Raw genomic sequence first — 24,378 nt, 5'->3', positions numbered from 1 at the left:
AAAAACATCTGAACTTCCTCAAAGTGACCAGAATGTAGCAATATGTCCTTTTTCTGTACCATTTCTTGATATGTGATTTTATTGTCTACCTTCTACATTTTATATCTTATAATTGCTGTTAATTTCCTCTGATAAGTTATGTCTTTGGCCCGTAACAGTAAACACACGAGGCAATATTTGCTTTCTTACCATACTTTGATTTCTCTCAGCATGCAATGCTTTGCACAGGTCAAACTTTTAGCTGGTGCACTTAGATAGTGTTTGACATATTTGGCTTAATGAAAGCTCTCTCTTGTCTTCCTGTGTTTATTTCCTCCATTTTGAATTATGCCTGTTCCAGTTTTGTATATACTGAGCTTTGGGAGGATCTGAATGAGGAAGATACTGTGACTTCAGCAAATATGTCATTTCTAGCTGCTTTCAATGTAAGAAGGACCAGAACTCTTTCCATTAGTTGCATTCCACAGATATATGCATGAAATACCGTTGTAACTACAGCAGGAAAAAAAAACAGTTGAAAGTAAAAGAGGGATAAGATTTTTGCATGGTGCTAATCAGAGGAGAACCAAAAAACAACCACTTTCTTCATGTCCATTATCATTCTATGTTGCCTAGCAATTCATGTTAATTACACTATTTTCTGTACTCTTACAAAGAAAACAACGGAGCCAAAAAATGCATAATCCTATATATATAAGACTAAAAATGTAGTTGAGCCTAGCATTTAAGCCCAACAAATCAAAACAAGTCACAATCTCCTGATTTTTCAATTTTTTTTAATTCCAGGAGAACAAACAAAAAGCAATGCACTAGGCAAAAATAGATATTGCAGTATATACATTAAAACGCTGAAACCTGTGGTTTGAGATTCAATTTGCCTTTTTCTCAAGTCTCAGTTAAGTGAAATATAAGCTATTTTTATCTGCAATAATCTAGAAAATATGCTGACAAAATGTGTAGCACAAACTAGTCTTTGAAATATCCATTTATCTAATTTGCAGAGTAATGAAAAATATACAGTATTCATTAGCATTATATAGAATGGCTTATAATTATTAGGCTATAATCAAATACTTATTTCAAATTATATGATTAAACTATGATAAAGCAATGAGCAAGACTATACAAAAAATTCAGTACAGTTTTTATAGCTAATGATATACATAAGATTTCGGGGTCTCAGAAACCAGAAGAAAAAAAATATTTAATTAAGACATACTTTAGCTCTAGTTCATAATAACGGGCACACAAATGGCTGCCAGAAAAAGAGAAACATTTTTCTAAAGCATAGAAACATGCAATTTCTAGCTTATTTCTTTCATTCCTGATTGTCTCTGATGTCGGGAAACAGATAAGAACCAAAACCAAAAAGAAGAATGAAAATGTTGAGCACTGCAGGAACTGAAAAATGCCAGACATTTCTATGCTAATGTTTAATAAAGTGTGTGCATAAAAAACAGAGGGGAAAACAAACAAACAAACAAAAAAAAAACCCAACACTTTGCTGTTATGTGAAAACATGAGAAATGCAATACCACTTGACTGCTGCTGGGTATTACTTTACACCAAAATCACCATGAAACTGGCTTTACTCAACACAGTTTAAAATATATTAATATCTTTACACATGTATTATATTTCTGATGCTCAAAACATTCTAATATGCTGCAGCCAGCAAGGTTTGAGGATAATGATTAAGATGATTCAGGTGGATGGTGACTTTTCTGCTGATTTCATACACCTGTGTATGTTGAGCCTAACCTCTAATGAAACTGCAGTTACACTAGTTTTAGGGTATCCTTCTCCATGGTTAAAGATGTTTCTGCCCCACAGCTCCCTACTAATGTCCCATTTTGATACAATTATTTCCCTTTCAGGTGGCAGAACGGACCCAGCAAGCCAGTTAGTCTGGGTTACACAACCTACCAGGATTAGCCCCATGACTTTATACAGAGATGGATTAGGGGGTTTCACATAGTCACTGTCAGAGCTCAGATTTTTAGAGGTTTTAATGCTCACTCATCCTCTCCTTCTAAACCTCTCATTCTCACTTATGTTTCTTGATAACACTGTGTGGGCTTTCTTGATTGCAAATTTCTGTTTTAAACAACTGTGAGATTAATGCGTCAGCCACTGGCTAATTTTTGTGTTATTGGATTTATAGCTCATCCCTTACTGCTCCCTGTCTCTGATATATTGACCCCATGGTCTTGTTGCAACTCAGGCTTAACAAAACTGAATGTAAACTCTTTTTCTCCCACACACTCTCATTTCCTCCCTCATTGTCTACTTGTAAAGGAAAAACTCCAATCCTTCCTACTCAAATCTTTTCTGGACTTTTTTCTTGCTCAACAAACTCAGGCCAGTCCTCTTCATCTACAGTAGATGCCAGGGTCATCCTCTCCTCTGCTTACTCTCTGCCAGGTTTCTCCCCCAGGGCTTGTGTTACCTCATACTAGGATTTCTGCCCAGTTTGCCTTCCTGGACTTTCTTATGGACATATGACAAATACTGTTGCTCTGGCTGTTTCTGTTTTGCTGACATGAACTGATTTCACTACTTTGCTCAGCCGACCTGTCTCCTGGCATGTCCCCTCTGGTTGCCCATTTACTATAATAACCTATTTTGGCTTCTTTTAAGCACCTCAGTAACTCTGCACATCCTTACTGTCCCTTGCTGGTGTTCATTCTGATCCTTTTTCCTTATGCCACCATACATAACCTCATCTCTTGGTTTTGTGGCTTCACCCAAAATTGCCTCCAACTTGTATTACACAACTGACAGTGTTAATTAGCACTCATTCCAGAAAGTTATCACCCTGTACACATGTATTTCTTTTTAATTCAAATAATACCTACAAGGGATCCAACAACCTTTTTCTTTCTGTTTTATAAAGGACTCTTTCTTCCACAAAACTCTTTTCTTCTACCCTTTGGTCACCATTCTTTTTGTCCTTTGAAAGGACCTAACAAGTCATGGATCAGCATGTAAACAGTTCCATTATAAAGCAAACAAAGACTTCTTCTGAGCACTTCTCTGAGGTAGTTAAGAAAAAAAAAAAAACCAAACAAAAAACCCCAAAACAACCCAAACTAATTGATTTGGTCTGGTCCTCATTTAAAGGCCATTCTTTTGACACGTTTCAGGTTATCTCTAAACTGCAATCCAAAGGAATGATGGGAAATTGTACAGACATGCCTAGGCTACTGAGATCAAGGCCCTTGTTGAAGCTACCTAGATCAAGTACCTACAGAATGTAGCACAGGGGTACAAAGCACGGTCTGAATGAGGGGATGAAGTTTTCATAGAAGAGTTTAAAGTATATTTCACAACCAAGATTTCATTCAATGCATGTGACATGAAGAACCATCAGCTCCTTAAGGAAAGTGGGTTCATGCAGGAATACGTTGAGCTCATGGAGCATGATTCAGATGCTGCTAGCTTATATCATGTAAGCTCATACAGCCTTTTGCACGGTTAAAACATCTGTTTTAAAAGTTAAGGAGTTACATTAAAATGAGTTACCTTCTCTTGATATTGTCGCCGTGATGAATCCAGAGACTGAATGAGGGCAGTGGCATGACCAACAAACATCGCATAACAAGTTGCCCCCACAATCATACTCAACATGGTTATCCAGAGGTCAGACATGCTGACGGGGGCGCGGGCTCCATAACCAATGCAGAGCATATGGCTCATGGCTTTGAAGAGTGCGTATGAGTACTGCTTTCCCCAGGAATCGTTCTGCAAGAAAAAAGACAAGTGACTGAGCCAGCAAGCAACTGAAGGGAAAAAATGTATTCGTACCTGTGTAATGGGATCATTACTGGCTCTGACAGAGCACTCTGGTAACTCTGTGCATAAGGAGATATTCCTTCTAAATTGATTGTTAGATAAAGCATCGGAGATTCTGCCAGATAATACTTAGCACAGTGAGATGAAATAAAATTGACTATTTTTAATACATGATTGTATTCTTAAACGTGAGTGTTAACCTAATTACAAGGAGACTAAAGGTCAATTTTATTTCACAGTCCATGGCAGATGGATTAGAAAGAGCTGACCAAGCAGACTTATCAAGAGCAAGAAAGTAATATTTTAACAGGCATGAACATACTTCTATGGCCTGATTTCTTTCTTTTCAGCATTGTCCATAGTGATACACAACCACATTTCATTTTATCAGCTGTTTCACTTTCTCAGGACAGGGGGGAAGAGTGTTCTTTTTAATGTCTGCTTATCCTGTTTTTATCTTGTAATATATGGTTCATACCAGAAGCATCTCAACTCAAAAGTCTGTTATGGCCACGGTCTATGAAACACAGCTCAAAAGAAAAGGTGAATACCATGGTCCTGCATTTCTAACTTGTAGCTATCCCTTCACATTCTCTCTAGGAGATTAGAAGGACCGGACAGCTCACTAACAAGCTTTTAGAATTGCAAAGGTGGTGTCAGCATCCTCCCTTTAGCTTTACATAGTGACAGTCAAAGGGGCTGTTCCCAGAGAAAAGCAGACATTTTAAGACATTCCAACAAGCTCTGGGACTCCTTGTCAGATTTTTCTATTTTCCTTGCCAAAGGAATGAGACCAGAACAGGAAAACAAATTGTGCTTGGAGGCACACAGCATACATGGGAAAACACAGTATTTACCACAAAGAACTGAGAACAATTTCAGAAATGAGGGAATGAAGACAGAACTGGGATGACATTAGTAAGATTAGGCAGCTATCCAGTATAGTGTCTAATAAACAGGATCAAAAATAATAAACGTTAACATAAACAAATCTTGAAACCAGCAGTAGCATTTATATATAAAATTTACATATGAAATATCAATATTTTTGTCTCTTTTCCACCCATATAAGGATTGCTCAAATGCTCTTTTTTCTCAAATAGCTTCAGGCTTGCTTTGTTGCCATTTAAATACCAAGGTTACTAACTACTCTTGTGCTTTTCATCTATTAAAATGCTTTTTCCAGAACCCTTATTAGCTAAAGTAACTGGTAATTCATCCAATTCTTGGATTGCAGATGACAAAGTTACTATTTATTCATTAATATAATAATTTAGACATTGATTTTTCCTCTATATTTAAACTTGTTTCATTTTATAAGTTAAAGCTTTTCAGATTTGTGCGCTGTTTCTGTCTTCACAAGTGAAAATTTTGTGTTGTAAATACTGCTAAGGAACAAGTTTTCAATGTTTTTACTTAAAAAGATAATTAGACTGCTGGGAATTAGGTTGGTTTCACTGTTGTAATGAGGAAATACACTTCCTTTTGTTTTGGGGCTTTAAAATAACTCAAAAACTGAAAGAACTAAAGAAGTTTCCCTGAAAAATCTCTGGTTCAGAATTCAAATACTCAGCCCCAGTACAGAAACTCCTCGATGATTGGGTCAGTGCAGTTATTTTAATGCAAGTTCCCTGTCTCTCAGGAAAGCAACTTACAGCAATCAGTTTTGAAAGACATTCCTTCCAACTAGTATCAATCTCCTTTGGGTAGAAATAATTTATAAGGGAATTTTTAGAAACCCACACTAAATTCTTTAGCAGTTGCAGCTTTATATAGGCTGTATTAGGCAAACAGTAAATCGCTTGCTTAAAAAATATATCTGTTTTTTACAGCTACAAGTAGCACTATTAAAGCCACAGTATTCAAGGGATTGCAATATCAAAACATCAGTTCTTGCAGGGCTCCATACCATGGATCTTACTCCTAAACTGTATTTTTTAGCACAACTATTAAAAATATTAAAGAAAAATATGTTGCCTATGGATTATTTTTTTTTATCATAGCCTTGGTGTGATGAATCTCAATTAAAATTCTTTCAGTAAAATGGTATTTTTACATCAAAGTCTTTGAGTCAATCCAAATGCTGGTTGATTTTATTTCCTGACTGAGATAATTTCCAAGTCTGTGAATTACAGTGTTAAGTAAAATACCATTGTCTATAAGAAAGAACAAGAAAATGGAAGTGAGGAGAAGCAAGAAGAAAGATACAGGGAGGTCTTTCTACTAAGTATGTAATAGGGTGAGTGAAAAATAAATTAAATACTGCTTGAGAAGTAGTACCATGATGGAATAAGTGAGCTGTAATGACAATAAAGAAATAACTCAAAATGTACAACAAAGTAAACAAATGTATGTTTAACCACGTATCCACATTTATATGTAAGCCAAAGTAGGATTCAACACCTCAGTCAGAACTGCATCTGAATCCAAACTGGAGGTCAAGGCCATCTCAAATGGCCTTTTTGTTACACAAATTGCATAAGATACTACCACACAGCTTGTGGCAGACCCTGTTACAGGCTAGACACATTTCAGACATTTGTGAAGGGATGGTCCTGAGCAGCAGGACCTCAGATGGGTAGAAAGGGTTTAGCAGAATGAGAAAAAGACCTGGTGAAGAAGCCTGACAAAACATTTTAATTCAAATTGGATTTGCCTGAGAATTTTGTTGCTGAAAATACTTGCCAATGCTTTTTGATTTGTTTCTTCTCCTTAATAATCAACCAGGTTTCATACCATCAGTTGCAAACATTGGTCTTTTCAGTTTCTATGGGGATTTTTTGTAAGGTGATACTGAGCAAATACCATTATGAAGGGTACAAATTTCAGTACAGTTACTGGTTTTGTCCAATGATATATCCCATATATAAACACCTTAGAAATAACATTGGTTCTAATGTCAAATCCTTTAAATCATATATGCTACTACCAATGTTGCTATATAAAAGAATAATAATTATTATTATTTAATGATTTTTCTACTTGTGTTGTATAACCTAAGGTTTGACAGAAGCAACTCTAACTTTGTTTCAATGTGACAGATAGAAAATTTCCACAACTCCATTACGACGTGCTGCTCTTCACTGTACAAGTGAGGAGTGGCCATTGTCCTGCTAGTAGCCTACAGAGATTTTTCTTTAATGTGAAGCTTTATTGCACTTGCATCATAAAAAGATTTTTATATAACACATTCACAGATAATATCCCTGAGATAAAAAGCCTTATTCTATGAAGTAAAGAATCCTGTGTTTACATAGTCAGCTTTTCTTTTAACACAATTTTAAAATATTAATACTTCTATAAATACATTTTGAATTTTTCACTAAACAGTCATATCCTGTTTTTAATATATAGATTTTTAAAAAACTTAAAAACACAAACCAATATGAGCTGCAAAAATCTCCTACCAATCAGTAAAAAAGGGCATTTAATTTCTTATTTGACAGTGGGTTGACCAATGTTTCCAGATTAGCAGTAATCGGTTTAAAACATTTTAAATGAATTTGGAAACACTATTAAAGACTGTAATTGTGAGAAATACTGAAGCTGTTTATCCAAGGATTGATTACATAATCCATCTTGATGACATTAGGAAATCCTCACATTTGTGGAAGGAATGATACACTGATCACTTGCAGTTAGTTCTGTAAGTATATACATTAACTTAGTAGTTATTCTAAAGAATACATTAATCACAAAGCACTTCTGATTTTTAGAAGTCTCTTTCCAAGCCTCTAACTACACCACAGGATGGTCTCATCATTTCACAAACCTGCTACAAATATCTTTTTGTAATATTAGCTTTTCAGCTCATAAGAAATAAATCAAAGAAAAGTCACAGGGCACCTTCTAAGAGACCACAATAAAAGGCAAATTATTTTTCTCAGTGGATTAAGAAAGGGTTTCTATTGAACTATGGATTTACTATGGAATCTATGGAGGTTTTCACCAGGAGTTTTTGTAGTCATCAGACAAATCAATTCCACCCCCATATTCCACTCATTTCCTCAGGCACAGCTTATCTTCCCTCAGCCATACCCTTGCATTGAGATATAAATTGATTTAGAAATCTCTAACAAGCAGACCATTGCACAGACAGTAGTGGTTTCCACATTTTTGACTCAGTTCCTTTTTCCTTTCACATCAGTCACTGTATGTGTCACATAAATGGTCCTCTCCGTTTATAAGGGCATGCTTTACAATCACAGAGCTTGACTTAGGAATTGAGATGATTTCTACAAGGATCTTCAACTCACTCTCATGATTCTCCATTTCAAAGAAAAGAGTGGGAAAGTAGCCTGTCCCTACCCCAAACAGCTTGCCTTGTAATCACTCACACACATCCATTCATGCTCACCACTGCCTATGGGTTCTTCTGAAAGTTGTCAATATCTGAAGGAGGTAAGATGGATGCAAACCTTGACAGGATATAGATGGTTTGTGTCTATCCTAGCAAATTAAAAAGTATCAGAAAGCCTTCCCAAGTTCTGGAACTTGGTTCACATGGGTATACTGTTACAAACGCCCCTGGTGTGGCACTGGCCGCGTAGCACTCTCCCAAGTAATAGCAGGTCTGCTTTGGAGCAGGTGTGGGTGAGGAACCATTACTTCTAGGCAGCTGGCATGAGCTTGTCCTGTGCTGAAACCCAGACAAGATTAATACTATGGATACAGTAGGCAGCTCCCATCTTACTCCTAACTAGGTGCCCATTAAAAGTGGGCACCTTTAATTTATGAGCATGGAGGAAGCTAGACAGTCCATAAGTAAGCCCTCTGGTTTTAGCATTGTCACAGGAAGTTATTGCATTAAAAAAATGTAAAGTTCAGGATGGGGCTTCAAAGGCTGAAGAAAGCACAAAGAAGCATCCTTGCTCACATGGCAGCACATACTGTAATGCAGTAGTGGCCCCAAGGAAACATCTGGCTAAAATCTGGAGGACATGACCACTGCTGGCCAAAGGTACTGTAAAAAATACAGTCTTTTCCAATGGAATTCAATTAAACTGCATTTGCGTCTTATATAGCCATACTATGAGTTATTTGCATATAATTGCAAGCCATTATTTCCAATAGTTTCTTAAAGACTTCTTAAATTTAAGAATTATTTAAAATACTATTTAAGAAATGAGAAAGGCATGCTAAGAAAAGTCTATACCTGTGTGTTAATGACATTTCTAATTGGTATGTCTCTCAGAACTAGAAAAAAAAATGTGTTTCTTACCAAATATTGCACCGAGTTGTGACTATTTTTTTATACATCTGTTTTTAAACTTAATAGGTGGCATCATCTTTAGTAACAACTACTACCACTGGAGAGCATTTCTTCTCTTCTTTGAAATCAATTTCATTATAGAAATATATATATAAAAATATTTTTAAAAAAAATTATATCACTGAAAGTGCAGATGTTACCATGCCATTCCTTACTGAACTTTGTTCTTTGAGATCCTTTTACTGAAATTTATCAAATAATATAAGTCTGATGAAGACATTCAGCTTTTTGTTCTCCTCTCTCACAGCACACACAGTTTCATGAAGTTCAAATCACACTGGTTTTTGATCCTAAAATAAACTTAAGTACCATTGTTTACAAGGGACTGACTGGAACAGATACACATTGCCTGCCAAAGGGAAAGCACATTGTAATCACAATAAGTATCGTGTGGTCACAATAACTGTGTACAACAAGTTCATCTACAGGTTTTTAGTAAACGTAATTTCACTGGACAAACAATGCATTCCAGAGAAAACCACTTTCTTACAAAAGAAGAAAAAAAAAATTAAAACAATGCCCTGTGTAATAAAAAATTACATAAACCCTGCAAGAAAGCATTTTTAATGAAAAACTGAAGGTCATGAAATAGCACTGCTCAGGAGATGTAAAAAATCAGAGTGCATTAAAGATACCCTATCTTTTTTCTTCTCTTTTCAGTTGGTGAAATGAGCTGGGTATGATGCAAAACAGTGTAACAAGCCTCAAGCATTGAAACAAACCATTTATGAAATGCTTTTATAATGCAATCACTAAGAAAAGCTTTGAATTTTCAACAGTAGCTATCCGATAGTCAAGAACAGGCAGATGATAATATGGGCTTAATATAGCACAGTTCTGGGAGGTGGCTGAAGGAGTGAAGTGACATAAACCTGATTCTTGACTCCAGAGCGTACTGCTTTACTGCAAACTGTTATGACAAATCTCCACCATCATAGACAATATTTGCAACCAATTTAGAAAAGGGAACTCAACAGAAGGAACTGCATCTCTCTATTCTGTGAACAATTCAGTCTAGACAGCAAATTACATGAAGCATCTGACATAAAATCCCACATAAAATGACAAATGGAAAGTATATGGTTTTGGCACTGGACGTTTAGCTTTCTGAGTGCTATCAACATTCTCTTTGAATCAAAGTGATTTTGAAGCTATATAAAAAAACAGAAGGGGAAAAACTAACTTAGCAAGTGGCAGAAAAGGCTATTATTAGGAAAAGGCTAGGGAAACAATACATAACTTGAAAGGTACATAGACATGCACTAAATCATAGTATCGCAATAGTTTCTCACTAAGAACATCTCAAAACGTTCAAAGCCTGATTTTCCAAGACATATTTTCATCCTTGTTCTATATACTTACATACTCTACCAAAATATTTTTTTAAGTATTTGTTTCAACATGTACTTAGGAAAAACAAAATAAATTATGGATCACAGTAGATTATAGCATTTTAATATAATCCACTCATGAAGACAAATGCGTGTACATAGGGTCTGAGTATGTTTTAATCTGCTTTAAAATGAATAAAGGGGAAACAATGCTACTTTCACACAGATAATAATTGTAAGAATTGGGACTAGGATTCAGGAGTTCCAGTGCTTTAAAAAAGAGCATCCTAGTAAGGTGATGCTTAGTGCTACACAGGCAAATTCAAATATATTTCTTATTAGTCTAAAGATATTATTTTTACTGTGTTTTATTTTCTCTTCAAGTAGTGTAGTTTTAAAGGCAGAGGTTCAGTGCTGGTGTTAAGCATTCTTCACTTAGCTGGTAATGAAGGCAAGTTTTTTGATCTAATTCCTAACCTGATGCCTTTGAGACTTCAGGCTACATCTGGTTTGTTTACAGTTCTTCAAGAAATTAACTTACTAAATACTTAAGCCCTCAGGAGGCTGGTCTGTTTTTTTGGTAAATCCCAGTCCTTCACCAAATACTATACCCTACAAAAAGTTGTGCATTATTTTATTAGGCAGTGACAGCAGGTAAAAAAAAAAGTTTTGCAGGTGAAATTCTGTTCTGGCTGTACAAACAGAACAAACCTCTGTGTCAAAGCAAGTAGGCTGGATCTAGGTCAGAGGCTTTTCTTTTTCTGATAACTCATCTGAATTTTGCTGATGACTTTTTCTTAAATCCAGATGCCCTAAAACTGCAGGTACTTACCAGAATCTGCAAGACTTTCAAGGTAATAAAATAACATTAAGAAAAAAAAAGATTCAGCAGCCTAAATGCTGCCCACAAAATGATGTCTAGGCATTAAGAAAAAATAAATAATCATTTCCTTCCTCTACCAGAGGAACATTAACCTAAATCATAGAAGAATGCCCTAACTTTTGGGGTACCAAGTTCATGTTTTGAGGGGAAAGAAGGGGAACATGGGGCTTTTCTCTTTGAGCACCCTTGAGGGAGCTGGCAGACCACCCAAGCGACCCTGTAGCATTCAGCTAAGAGGCGAGGAGCACCCAGGTCCCAGTCCCAGCTCTAAACACAGGGACAACCCTGTACAACCAGCAGCCCATGCCCACTCAGTCACTCTGGGCCCTCTCTGGTAAAGTCACCCCAGCATGGGGTGCAGCGCCAAGGACAGCCTGCAAGGCCAGCTCGAGACCATGACAGTACAGCAAAGTTACAACACTGTGACACCGTGCCCATGCCTCTGGCCCAATAGCAAAATTCACATGCACTCAAAAAGTGATTGGACAAACTACCGGAAGAAACACACAGCGATGGTTATTAAGCACATGGATACCAGCTCTGGATCCAGAAGTCCCTCAGCTGCAAATTTCTGAAAGTTTATAAGATATGCTAAAGCAAACCTTACTCCATGCTTGCTGTGGTTTGATCTGCCCTGGGCACCTGCTCTTCGCCACCCTTGGAAAAGGCTAGACACAGAATGGGGCAGGCCTCACACAGCCACTTCATCACTTCTGTGGTCCCACCTGAATGAACTCCCAACAGCCAAGACACTAACCTGGATGTGGCCGTACACTCAATTTGTCTTTAGTTTATTCTTCTCTTTTCTCTACCCACTTTCCTATCAGTCCAAAAAATCTCTTGTATTCCTCACCTGAAAGTGACATGCACTAAAGCCATTGACACATAATTCACATTTCATTTTCAGTCTTCCATATAGACTGTTTTATTGCATTATTTTTACCTGATTAGTGATCATGTGGGATATAACCTCTCTTACTGTCACGTGTACTTTTAAAATAGATTATTTTTTGCTTACTAGAGAAAAAGCAGTTCAAAGATATTCATTCCTTGTTCTAAACTATCTACCTCCGCTCAGATTTGTATTATCTAAAGAAGAGATGGGAAATCATACTTTGGATAAAGAAATTTGGAAACAGCTGTGACCAAGTCATAAATAGGCTTCATTGTTATATACTTTGTCCCCACAGATCAGTGAATACAGAAAAGGACTAAGTCACAAATTATCTACTTTTCATGGGTCTAACTTTTCTTGAACCACCTTGCCTTCTCACAGCTTCACAGTAAGTATTTATGAGACACAAATTCCATCGACACAGCAATGATAATACCATTTAACTGTACAGAAATGCTTGGAAAACATATGGGATACCTTCATAGCTGCAACATAAAACATAAGAAAGCCTCTCGCTGCAATTAAAAATTAAACTGCATGCTTTGATCCACAAAATTATCCTGCAGAGCAACTATAACATCCACCTGCTGAGTAGTTTAAAGGAATTCTGGTTTCTGGTTCTAGATACCAAGGATGAAAATGCTCTTACTGAAATAGGTAAGCCTGAAGCAGATGGCCCAGACAAGAGGACAAACCCTGGGGAAGAGGCCAGTCATGGGAGGTCTAGGATGGGCATCTGAGGGAGAGAGGAACAGGAAGAAGACCACGATCCTGAACAAGAGAGGATGGGAATAGTAACTGCACATTGCATTTTGTATTGTTTGCGCATGAGTGTCTACGATGACCAGTGGTCCAAATTGTCCTAGGTTTTGTTTGCAAGAATGGGCGATAAGGGAGGAAGGCATAATAAAATTTCACATCAGCTGACTTCAGGTACTTCATTTTGATGGCTAAGTAAGTTGGTGTGTCTCCTTAGGCTCCCTACAAGGAAGATTAGTGCAGGTCTGTGTATCACCTCCAGGGGAGAGTTTCTCTCTTCATCAGATGCAGCAGGATCCTATTTAGCTACAGCTGCCCCCATTAGCTTCCTGAGGTCCCCTGCTGATGGTGTCTCTGTTTTCATGGATGGACACTCCTCCCCATTTCTTCCTTGCTCCAATGCAGTGGAGAAAACAAATTTCTAAGAACAGTCTCTTTTCTTAAGCTATAGTTTTATTTTATGAGCCATGGGTTTACTCTCGCAATTGAATTTGACCTTCAGATCAGGAAATGGGTTTGCCCTTGCAAAGGTTGAGAGAGGTCAGTGGGGCTCTGTAAGAGGTGCTGAACTAGGTGCTGGCTAGGTAAATAGAGTTCCACTACAGTGGCTTTTATGTAAGCATACTACAGTGAGATGGTATCATAAACCACAGGTAGGAGAACAGAGACACGGAAAAAGATACCTAATGAGAACAGAGAAATGCTTAGAATGCAAACTTCATAATTACTGACTTATATGGATGATGTTATACAGCAGAGAGCACGCAATGACAGTAAGAGTTCTTGGATTCAGGGCATATATTTGAATAGAAGGATGCTAAATTGCAAGCATCTTAAAGGACACAGATTCTAATGAAAATAGCATATAGTTACCCCAAAAACTTGTTATCTATCTTGCAAATGGTTGGAAATCTTCCTCAACTGGAAGCTTCGTATTTACTGGACACTTGCTAAATGACAAAACTGATCTTAAAAATCTGATAATCCACTGCATATCTATTATATGTTAAGTACAATCAAAAGAATAGTCTTTTTTTACTATTAGCTGGTCCATTGAAACAAAGTCATCAAACCCAGTCAAGGCAAACTAGTACCATGTCAGCGTTTGATTATGTGAATAAATATAGCCACCCACAGCATTACGTAAAGCATAAAGTAAGTACGAATAGTGATAAACAACAATCGTTTATTTTATTGCAACCATGTTTTGCATCCTCACAGGAACAGATAAGTTTTAGCTGTCTTACAAACAAAAAAATTATCATAATTCCCACCAAAAAGTTAGAGACCAAAGTTCCCACCACTGAAATTAGGTTTAAAGTGGTCTTGAATCAAATCTAATTTCATGGGTATTTTGTCCTTCTGATGTTTTCATTCAAAATCCCACAATTCTTGTTTATATTTATATATATATAAGCATTTTTTAGAATCAAACCTGTGAAAAGGAACAAAATGGGCAAAAATTCATCAGAGGACATATCAAAGCAGCTTTCATTCTTCAAAACAGAAAAATGACATATTTTTCATAATGAAATTGAGAGTCATTATTGGCTAGAAACACAGGTTATATTTAGGCATTTAGGTGATTTTTTAATTAATACCATATATATATAGTTGTTAACTCAGATTATGCCTTCAGTGTCACCACCGTAAGTGAATAATTTAAGAGTTATTTTTTCTGTCTTAAAAATTATTATTCATGAGTAGATTTTGAAGAATATCTTCTGGATAGTCTGTGTATAAAGATCTATATATTATTGGTATAACCAAGCAGTGAGCACTTTCTTATATCAAGTCCGAATGATTTTAAAAGCAAAACAATAAAACCAACAAGTTTTGTTAACCCTAGAAAACCTTTATCTTTTATTCATTTGTAGACATGCCAACTTCATGTTTCCTCAGATCATGTTGAGATGGATGACTGCACTGGCTCATACTGTTTTTTGAAAAAAGAGACATCTGCTCCAGATGTTACAGATGTTACATTTCTATGTAAACTACCTCATTCCTTCTTTCTCTTCCCTGCCTTGGTTTTGGGGTTTTTTTGTGCATGTATTTTGCCTTCACAATTCACCTCAGCTGGTTTAGAGTTAATACATTTATCGACCTGCAAAACACACTTGGTTAGGAGCCGTGCAGTTATACCATTATTTCTGAGGGCGTGTGGCATTTCTTGGTTGCGCTTCCTGTCAGCATTTATATGTTATGCTTTCTATAAACAGCTGCTTTGTAAAGATACTGCAGAAGCCTAAGGGAACATCATCCTTGCATATTCATACAACTCACAAATAAACACATTTATTTTAGCATGTTTTTTATAATGCATGAGTTTTATAATTTTTTAATATTTTTACATATAATATATAAATATAAAAATAATTTTTATTTATATTTATATATATATTTATAATACTCTGTTTAGGCACAAGAGTATGTAACAGCAGGAAGGTCTTGCTGCAAGAGTAAAGCCATGAGAAACAGTGTTAGAGAATAAGGAAGTAAAGGCACATTTTAGATACTCTATATTGTATTTGCATTTAACATACAGAGATGAAGGTAAGGGACAGGCAGCCTTTAGGTGAGTTATGGGTTATGACAGCTTATAAAGAGACATCTACATAGGTCAAAAAATTCCAGAGCCAAATCTGCCCTCATCTACTGGAAACGCAGCATGCCTACCCACTGCCCTTCAGTGTAACTTTCCAGGTCGAGCTCTTGCATTTAAAAAAAAACCCTGAGTTAAATTTGTATTTGCTCCCACCAAAGTTTTTTTCTATGCTTCATAAACTATTTCTGAACATCTGAAAGTTATTCAAAATAAATAGAAAACTCCCTCAAATATTTTTCTGTCAGTGTTGTTTCAACAACATTTAACTTAGTTTAGGTTTGGCATAACTTTTCTAGTGGTATTTACCATAATTTTCAAAGTTTTTTTTACCATTAGAGATTAGCGTAGGAATATTGCATATTATTGCAAAGAGTGACAAATGATTGTTGCTATACCTTTATCCCTGACCACTGTTTAGTTACTCTCTGTAAAACTGAACTAACAGTCTAGGTAGATTCTGCTTGAAAATATCACTTCTAAGCAGAATGATGTTCAAAAAGTCATGTAAATCCCTCCCTATCTGTATCAATGCAGATAATCTGCTTTTTGATTATATGAACTATTGCCAAAGTGCTAGGCTACCCTCAGATGCAAGCTAGCTCCATCCTCTTCCAAACATAAAAGCTCAAATACAGTGACTACATTCTAATGAACTGTTGACGGAAAAAAAAAAAAAAAAAAAAACCAAAAACCAGAAAAGGACAAAAATATTTTATGGAAATCCAAAAGAAACTACATTATCATATTTTATTACAGATTAAGCCACCTTGGGAGGACTAAAATGATACATGAGATGGACTGGGAAAAGTACAAGTCATCTGGGAACTATTTTCTTGTTTCATTCAAAATGCCAATTGGTGATTTTCAAAGAGATTGTTTCAAAGCAGACCTCTCATTGTATTAGCAGTAGTGCAAAATACAGGTAAAATTGTGTTATTGAACTAGACCTGAGAGTGTACATCTCTCTCTGATCCAATCCTATTCATATGCGATTGTCATGAACCCCAGCCATTCAAAACAAAGAGGAAAAAATATATTAAGGTAATGTCAATAATGTTTTTTTGACATTTAGGGAAAACTATTTTTGTTTTTACAGGTATATTAAATTGATTAGTAAATGATTTATAGCAGGTTTCTTTCTGCTAAGATTGTGATTCTTCCCACACGGGGGAAAAAAAAAAAATAAACCAAAACAAAACAAAACCCCACCACAAATTAGTAACAGAGATGTATGGATCAGAGTCTCACCACAGGCCTTTCTTCTTGTATTATCAATAGAATCTTCTAAACAGTAAATGAAACAGACACAGAAATACAGATAGCAGAAAGAAAACAAAATTTAAGAGGCATTTAATATTTAAAGTAATTGATACAAGAAAGTGCTCACTGCTTGCTCATACAAGTAATATGCAAGCATCGGTATACAGACCATCTAGAAGATATTCTTCAAAGTTTACTCATGAATAATAATATTAAATAAGATGCTGCACATTTTAGATATTGTAAAATTTGTGGAATATTACTCTATTTCTCCTACATCCTTTCCATCATTTCTATTAAATCACATTATTTTCTGGAAGTTTTATACCTCTATTTGAATTATTTCAGTTTGAGTCTGCTTAAATGAGTGTATGTGCAGAAAGTAGTGACAGCAGAAAAGAGAAGGGAGTAATGTTAAAGAAAATTATCTTGGTTTTTTAAAACAGGGAAAATATATGTAGCATAAATCTGAATATGTTGTGAATATCCCTGGCTTATATGTAAAACCAGTTCAGACATTAGGGAAAATCAGTAGAATAAAACAAATGAAAGAAAATGATAATGCCAAATATTTCCTGCTTTTCTTGTATTTTGGTAACCAGAACTTGATGCAAACCAAGACTTCCAGTTCAACAGGGACTTACTCTTGTTTAGCTTTAGCCTCACTCTGAATTAAAGTGAAAATATGAACTATTAAGATTTTCATGGATTGAGAAGTTCATAAATAACCACATTTAAAAACACTGTTGCAATACCCTCTTGCCTCCCTATGGGATTTTGGGAATCCATATTATGGATCCTGTAGACTACTGATGCAGGTCTGGTGGACACAGGTCAGTGGAAACAAAAATATCTCGAGTATCTATGAAAGCGCCTCGGTTCAGAATTACATAGCTCACAACGAAGTATCTTTCTTTGATTTTTTCTACTGTGAAATGTAAGCATTCTAAATGCACAATTTCAGGTGGATATTTTTTACATCTAACTGCACTGCAACAGAGACTTCTCTCCAGACATGGTTTGGGATGAGTCAGGTGCTGAATAGCCATGTGTATAAATATCAAATTTGATATGTCAGAACCCCTCAGCTAAAAGCAGTAAAATCAGTGTTCTTGAGAAAACCTGATTGTGATACAACTGATAATGATCCCTTAGCAATAATATGCAGTTTGTGCAAAGCAACTTTATATAGTCTTAGAGCAAACACAACATGAATTAGACTGTGCATATTAATACAGGTTTGCAATTATAAAGAGAAAGATTTGCTGAAGAACAGCTGTATATGAATGGTATTCTTCTGGATCTATTTACATCTGGATTCATTCTGGGAAACCTGTCCTCACATAAAATTTCCAAGGGTTCTGTTTTTGGATATTCCAGTCACAGCAGAAAAGGTCACCCATGCAAAGCTGCTTCAGAATAACTGTTCCAGGTTGATATCCCAGTTCAACCTGGAATACCAACACATGCAGATAAACCTTACTGTCAGATTTATAGAGACAGAGCAAAGTAGACTGATCCAGCTCCCCCGGAACAAAGGGAACACCCTCTTCTACAACAGAGAAGCTGCGTTTGGCCATGAGGTGCTTACAGCTCCTCCTGAATATTCATTTTCAGGCAAATGAAGGATACAAACTTCTAAAATATGACAGTTCCAACTTACATTTGTGCTTTAGTTCACATTTTTTAATTAAAGAAATGCTTGAAGGCATGCTTTGTGATGTCTATTATTTTTCCCCAGAATGTCTATCAAACACAACATTAGACTTAACCATATTATGTTTAGTTTCTTATATTCTTTCAAGTTTAAGGCTTACAAAAAATACTTAGTACAATTCCCAGAAATCCTTTCAAAATACTGCAGTATAAGCATTTATGAGTTGGGTTGGTTTTTGAGGGGGAAACATGGAAATTAAATTTTGGTGATAATCAGGCAATTCCCACCTTGCATCCACATTTTGGTAACTTCCTACTAGCTCTCATGATAACAAAGAAAAAGTGTGGCAATGTTAGTATTTACTAAGTACATCAATTTGCTTTTGCATGCTTCCTTTAATTGTTTCATTACTCTTACCCCATATAAGGAAGACCAGCTTTCTATCTGAAAGAGACAGAAGCATGCAAGGCAGCCAACTAATTCATTACAGAAGTCATCCTCTTTACCACCTATTATCACACCAGTAACAAAGTGCTACAATCAACACTTACAGACACGTGTCCTAATTTAGATCCTTTCTCTGTAGACCTGAGCACCAATATCTGCTAAAACAACTATCACCATCAGCATTAAATAATTGTATCAATACTACAACACTGAGTTTAAAGTATTTTAGTGAGTGTAAAGGCAGCAGGGCTTATGATAATAGTTAAGTTCATAACACTAAACAATTTCCAGAGTTGGTGCAGTTGTGGGATTACAACTGGGAATAGCTTCTTTGAAACGTTGTTTTCACCTTTGTCTCAGTTGTCATCCAGATATTCATGGATAATGTATTTATACTAATGTTAAACTTTTTTGAAGTTTTAAACCTCCCTGTAAATGATTTTGCACCTTTATTTTTCAGCTTTGAAGGTTCTAATACTCAATTAGTTCATGGTATTAGCACAATGAGCTCAAAATCATAACCCAGGAACACATCAATGGTGGTAAGTCATGAAGAAGAATGCATTTGTCATAATTCTAGGTTAGGTAACCAGTGAGGTCTGCCTTTCACAGGATCTAAAACTGTTTATGCTGTATGTCAGATTTTTAAAAAGAAGACAAAACCCACTACTTTGCACCAGTGTTTCATGGCTTGAAAAAGAAAAATACAATCTCAACCAGAAAACATAAAAAACCAGTAAGAAAATAGTATGGAACAAATGGATACACTTTCTAGGACAAGAGCAAGCAGCCATGATGGACATAACTTTTAAAGCACACTGTATAGATGCTGGGCTTGATCAGAGGAACTTCCTTAGTATTTAGAATCAGTTTCCTGTTGGCAGAAATCAATACACAGAAAAAAATATAAATAATGACATTTTCAAAAAATATGAGGCACAGGAAATCTAATAACTGTTTTTACTTAGGAACATTAGAAATCTACTGTGAAATACACATTTCAAAAGTACAGGAGACATCAGCAAAATTATATAAAATACTATATCAAAGACAAGAAAGTAGGAAGGCAAAGTTATCGTTACTTCCTTTTTTATCCTTGCAAAAGCAGATGACCTGCTAACCTGTCAGAGAACAGAAAAAAGCGTGAGCCAAAATCTATGGGGTCTTCCTAAAGCCTCAGCAATTGTTGTAGAAATGAGAACTTGACTTGTTTTCTTTTTCATTGACCATGACAAGCTAAGTTAAATCAACAGTGTCCTCAGCTACCCCATTTCTCTGCTCCTTGCTAGCTTGGCATAAAACTTCGGTATTGCAGTTAACACATGCCCTCAGTCTGCATTAAACTACCTTGTCATTTAGCACTGCACAGCTACAAAAATTTCCTCTACAGTTTCCTACAGTGTCAAATCACATGAACTAATGTATTCGCCTGAACTAATATACTTTTAGGCTTAACACTTGATCCCAACCCAGTGAAACAGGTCATTCCTTCATCATCTTGATGCAGGGAGAAATGGACAGACGCAGTGACCAGGTCAGTGAATTGTGCAATACAGAGCAATAACTGAATTCAGAACAGCTGCACACACTAGAATGGATATTATTATTTGCTGTAGATTCCCAAAATATGGGTACCTTAGTCCTAAGGATGTTAGTTACATATTCTTGTTATTAGTATGATCATATTTTCAAATTGTGTTGTAAATACAGCACATCTTAGTTGGGCAATTCCCCTGATTTTCGTCATAGTCCATCTCTGACAGCTCATTTCAATCTTTTATCTGTTCATAGAAGCATTCTATAACTACATAGACATACGTAAATATAAATACATGAGTGTAAAATACATTACAGTAGTAGAATACCTCATGAGATCCTCAGTGTCTCTAGTAATCAGATGATTCCCGTATGTTCCATATTTTCTAAGCACCCAATTTAAGACTGTGGGATTTGATTTCCATAAGCATTTATTGCTCAGCACTGCAAATGAAGTCAGAGGAATCTAATGCTTTAAATGTGGCTCTACAGTATCTTGCAATATAATAAGAAGGTACTCAAAAACACTTGTGAAGCTCTAAATGATGATTATCACATAATGATTAAATGCAAATGATCCCTAATGGCCGGCTCTAGGGAAGAAGGTGCTAAGCAGAAGCATTATCAAAAAGCAGAAAATCCAATGCTGAATGATACATCAAATGACTAAAATGTATTCTTTGAGCTCCTTTAAGTAAAGCAGAGATCTTATTAAAAAAAAAAGTGATTGTGTAATTGAAAATGGTGTTCATTACTAAGAAATGTTGAGAATTAAAGTTCTGTGTGATATTACTAAATAGGTTTTGTGCATATTATACATATGTTAGCATAGTTCTTAGACCATTAAAAATCCTCCCATCTTCTGCATTTCTAAATTTCTAAATATCAGGTATTCATTGAAGTCATTTGTTTTACAAGGAGAGAACTTTCAGGCTCTACAGCAGAACTTCCCAAATTCTTTTCCTAGCAATGCTGATGCTGCCAGACATGAAGATCTGAAGTCTAACATCTGATTTCCTTTGCCACTGAGGAAACGATACAACACGACAGGGAGTTAATATAATGCAAAATTCCACTTCACCAAATCCAAACCATAAAATCCCCCAAGAACTGCAAACAATCCATCCACAAGGGCAGTAAGGAAAAGCCAAAACAAAGAAACCAGAGTACCTGAAGGGCTCTTGCTGAACAAATGTCGGTTGACTGCCATGAGAAATACCAGCAAAGCAAGCCCTCTCCAAAAGCTTTAAATTCCCTTTTGACTTCTAAAACGCTCACCCTTCTAGTTAAATTCTGTACTCCTCTGCTACATTTTGATCCCACTAATGGAACATTATATGAGAATAATCTGGAAATACCAAGCATATATGCTCCTTAAAGGACTATATGTTTTTTTAAACATACATCAATTATTGCAAATATAGACAGGAAAATATAGGTTGGAGAGCCTCAGGTACTGTTACTTCAAGGACTAACATGCCTTTGAGTCTTCGCCATAGGTGATACAAAAAGCTAGAGCAAACTTCCAATACGACAAAAACTAATCATCTACTGCAAAGGGTATTTCATTGCAGGCAGTCGTGCTTAGATGGCCATATGGCATCAGTGGCAAAAATGTCATCTCTCATCATTACTTGACTCAAAACTCTGTCCCATATAAGACCTGGCTATAACTGTTCATCAGCTGGGACTTACATGCTGTGTTTTTGTAATTCACTGCACGTGAAAGCAAATGCAAAATGCAGAATCTCAGTTTGCACAGACCGACTGTAGGAGAGGAGCACTGTGCTTTTCTGTTCTTGTGCCTAACCTGGTTTCAGCTGCAAGTTTTGCTCCTAATTTTTATAAGAACTATTGGCTCAAACACTGAGGTATGATAAAGATGTTTGGTCTATGAGTCATTATGGAAGCACAGTCTGAAGCAATATAGATCAGAAAGCTGAGGATAAATCATCAAGGAGCTGTGGATAACAGCCTTTCTGAGCCAAGGAGTAATTAGGCAGACTCATTAGGAAAGTCTGTGAAACTTGTTCATAAAAGACTTTTTTGAGGAATGAAACTCAGAATCCTAGTGTTAAAAAGAACCACCCTAGGAATGGCATCAGAGAGCCATATACCCTTGCAGAAGTAATTGACTGAACTTTGTAATGGATTGGTTGGAACATGACTAAAAGTGAGCAGGGAAAAAACTGCTGCTTACTTTTATATTGTATTTACTGGTTTTCTTATTTTTGAAGAGAAGTGCCTCAATATTCTGGAAAAGCACAAGATCTTGCCTGTCAACAGAAACTCAGCATTAATAAAGTTGGTTCAATCAAATGGCAGTAAAGATACTGGGCAAGTGTGATCACATTTAGAAAACTTAAAGGAAGATGCCATCTCTGGTTTTCATTTCATGGGAATATGAAGGCCAATGTTCAGAACCAGTCAAGAAGGCCGGTCTGAGATTACAGACACAATATGGGTTCATCATCATTATTAGTATTATTATTGAAGATAGGCTCCAAATGTCATCTGAACACTTCTGTTGAACTACTTAGGCTGTAGGTTGGTGCAGTATTAACCAGTGGTGTTCTCACTCCTTTCCACAGAGAAGGCTTTCTATTTCATTTCATAGTCTACTTCATGATGCACTATGACATTTTAATCATCCTTTCAAAGATGAAGATCCAACCAATTTGTTTTGCTTTAATTGCATTCAGTTGCATTGTTTAGAGAGACAGTAAGCAAAAATGCAGCTTGGTTTAATTATCCTATTCCTTTGTGACATTAAATTTAAGCTGTTACTTTTCTTAACTGTATTTATAATTTAAAATTATGATCATGCCTGTGGAATTTGATTACTTTCACATATCAGCTTGACAGAAGAAACAGCTTTCACTAGAAAGCTTTTAGAAGTTCTTGTACTCTGCAACCTGACGCAACTAATGTACAAGGCAGAAGGGAACTATGGGCTGGAAGGGTACGCTGGGCTGTCAGTTGAGGAGACAGCATGTCATCCTCATGGCATCCTAATTCCTTTAGCATCAGGTTATCTGCAAATGCTTTGGCTTGCAACTGCCTTGCATATTGGAAAACTAACTTTTTGTCGTTGAGCATACATTGGCTTAAGTAAGTCTTCAAGCAAATGATCACAATGAATAAGTGTTAAAATTCTGCTTCAGAGAAAAATTGGTGTATTAGCCTGAGGTTAGTCCTTGTAACAATGTCATTTTGAGGTTTGTACATTAGAGCCACCATCCGCAACACGGGAAATGCTCATACAACACACACACACACACACACCCCTTACTCAAAAAAAGACTGAAATTCAGGAGGGACAATTTTGCCTTTGGGTAGATGTATTTCAGAATTATTTGACTCAAATCTGAACAAAACTCCAAATGTATGGAGGTGCAAGGACTTATCTTTACCTACTAATTTACTAAAGTCACTAACTAAAATCTGAGTAGAAGGGAATACTTTGACGGAGAGGTGCATGAGCTGGGGCTAGGGCAAGATCTCTTCCTGACAATACTGGCCTTTGGCTATGGCCATCACTATCAGTTCACAGACAAAGAACTCAAGGGCAGAAGAAATAAGATTCTTATCTGACCTTCTGTCTCAACAGCATTTGAGTCCAAATCCTAGTATTAGGTACAGTCATTTCAGTAACAAATGTTTTAAAATTCAGAGTAGATTAAATTGTTGCATGGTACAGTATACCAGGGGAGTAAGGCACCCCTCTTCCCAAAGCTCTTGCAATATCATGAACATGAAGCCCCCACAGATTCCAAAGTCAGCTGTTGGTTAGACTTTGAATACACCAGCAAAGTATATAACCATCATCACCATCATGCTTCTATTCCTTCCATCATTTCAGAGGACTGATACTCCATGACAGCTTCTCTGTCTGTATTCAGTGCTAAAGAATTAGAATTCAATTTCAGAGCCTG

The 24,378-nt window shown here is 36.3% G+C and overlaps 1 protein-coding gene across 1 annotated transcript in view; it reads right to left on the bottom strand.

Moving 5' to 3' along the window:
- The window catches only part of HCN1 (hyperpolarization activated cyclic nucleotide gated potassium channel 1), a 196,068-nt gene that overhangs the window by 65,047 nt on the left and 106,643 nt on the right, over positions 1-24,378 (bottom strand). The window contains exon 4 of the mRNA XM_037374490.1: positions 3,526-3,744. Within this exon, the coding sequence (XP_037230387.1) occupies positions 3,526-3,744 (219 nt within the window). The remainder of the gene's footprint in view (positions 1-3,525; positions 3,745-24,378) is intronic.

The sequence above is a fragment of the Falco rusticolus genome, chromosome Z, assembly GCF_015220075.1.
Source record: "Falco rusticolus isolate bFalRus1 chromosome Z, bFalRus1.pri, whole genome shotgun sequence".
Taxonomy (NCBI): domain Eukaryota; kingdom Metazoa; phylum Chordata; class Aves; order Falconiformes; family Falconidae; genus Falco; species Falco rusticolus.
This window is presented reverse-complemented; position numbering and strand designations above follow the sequence as displayed.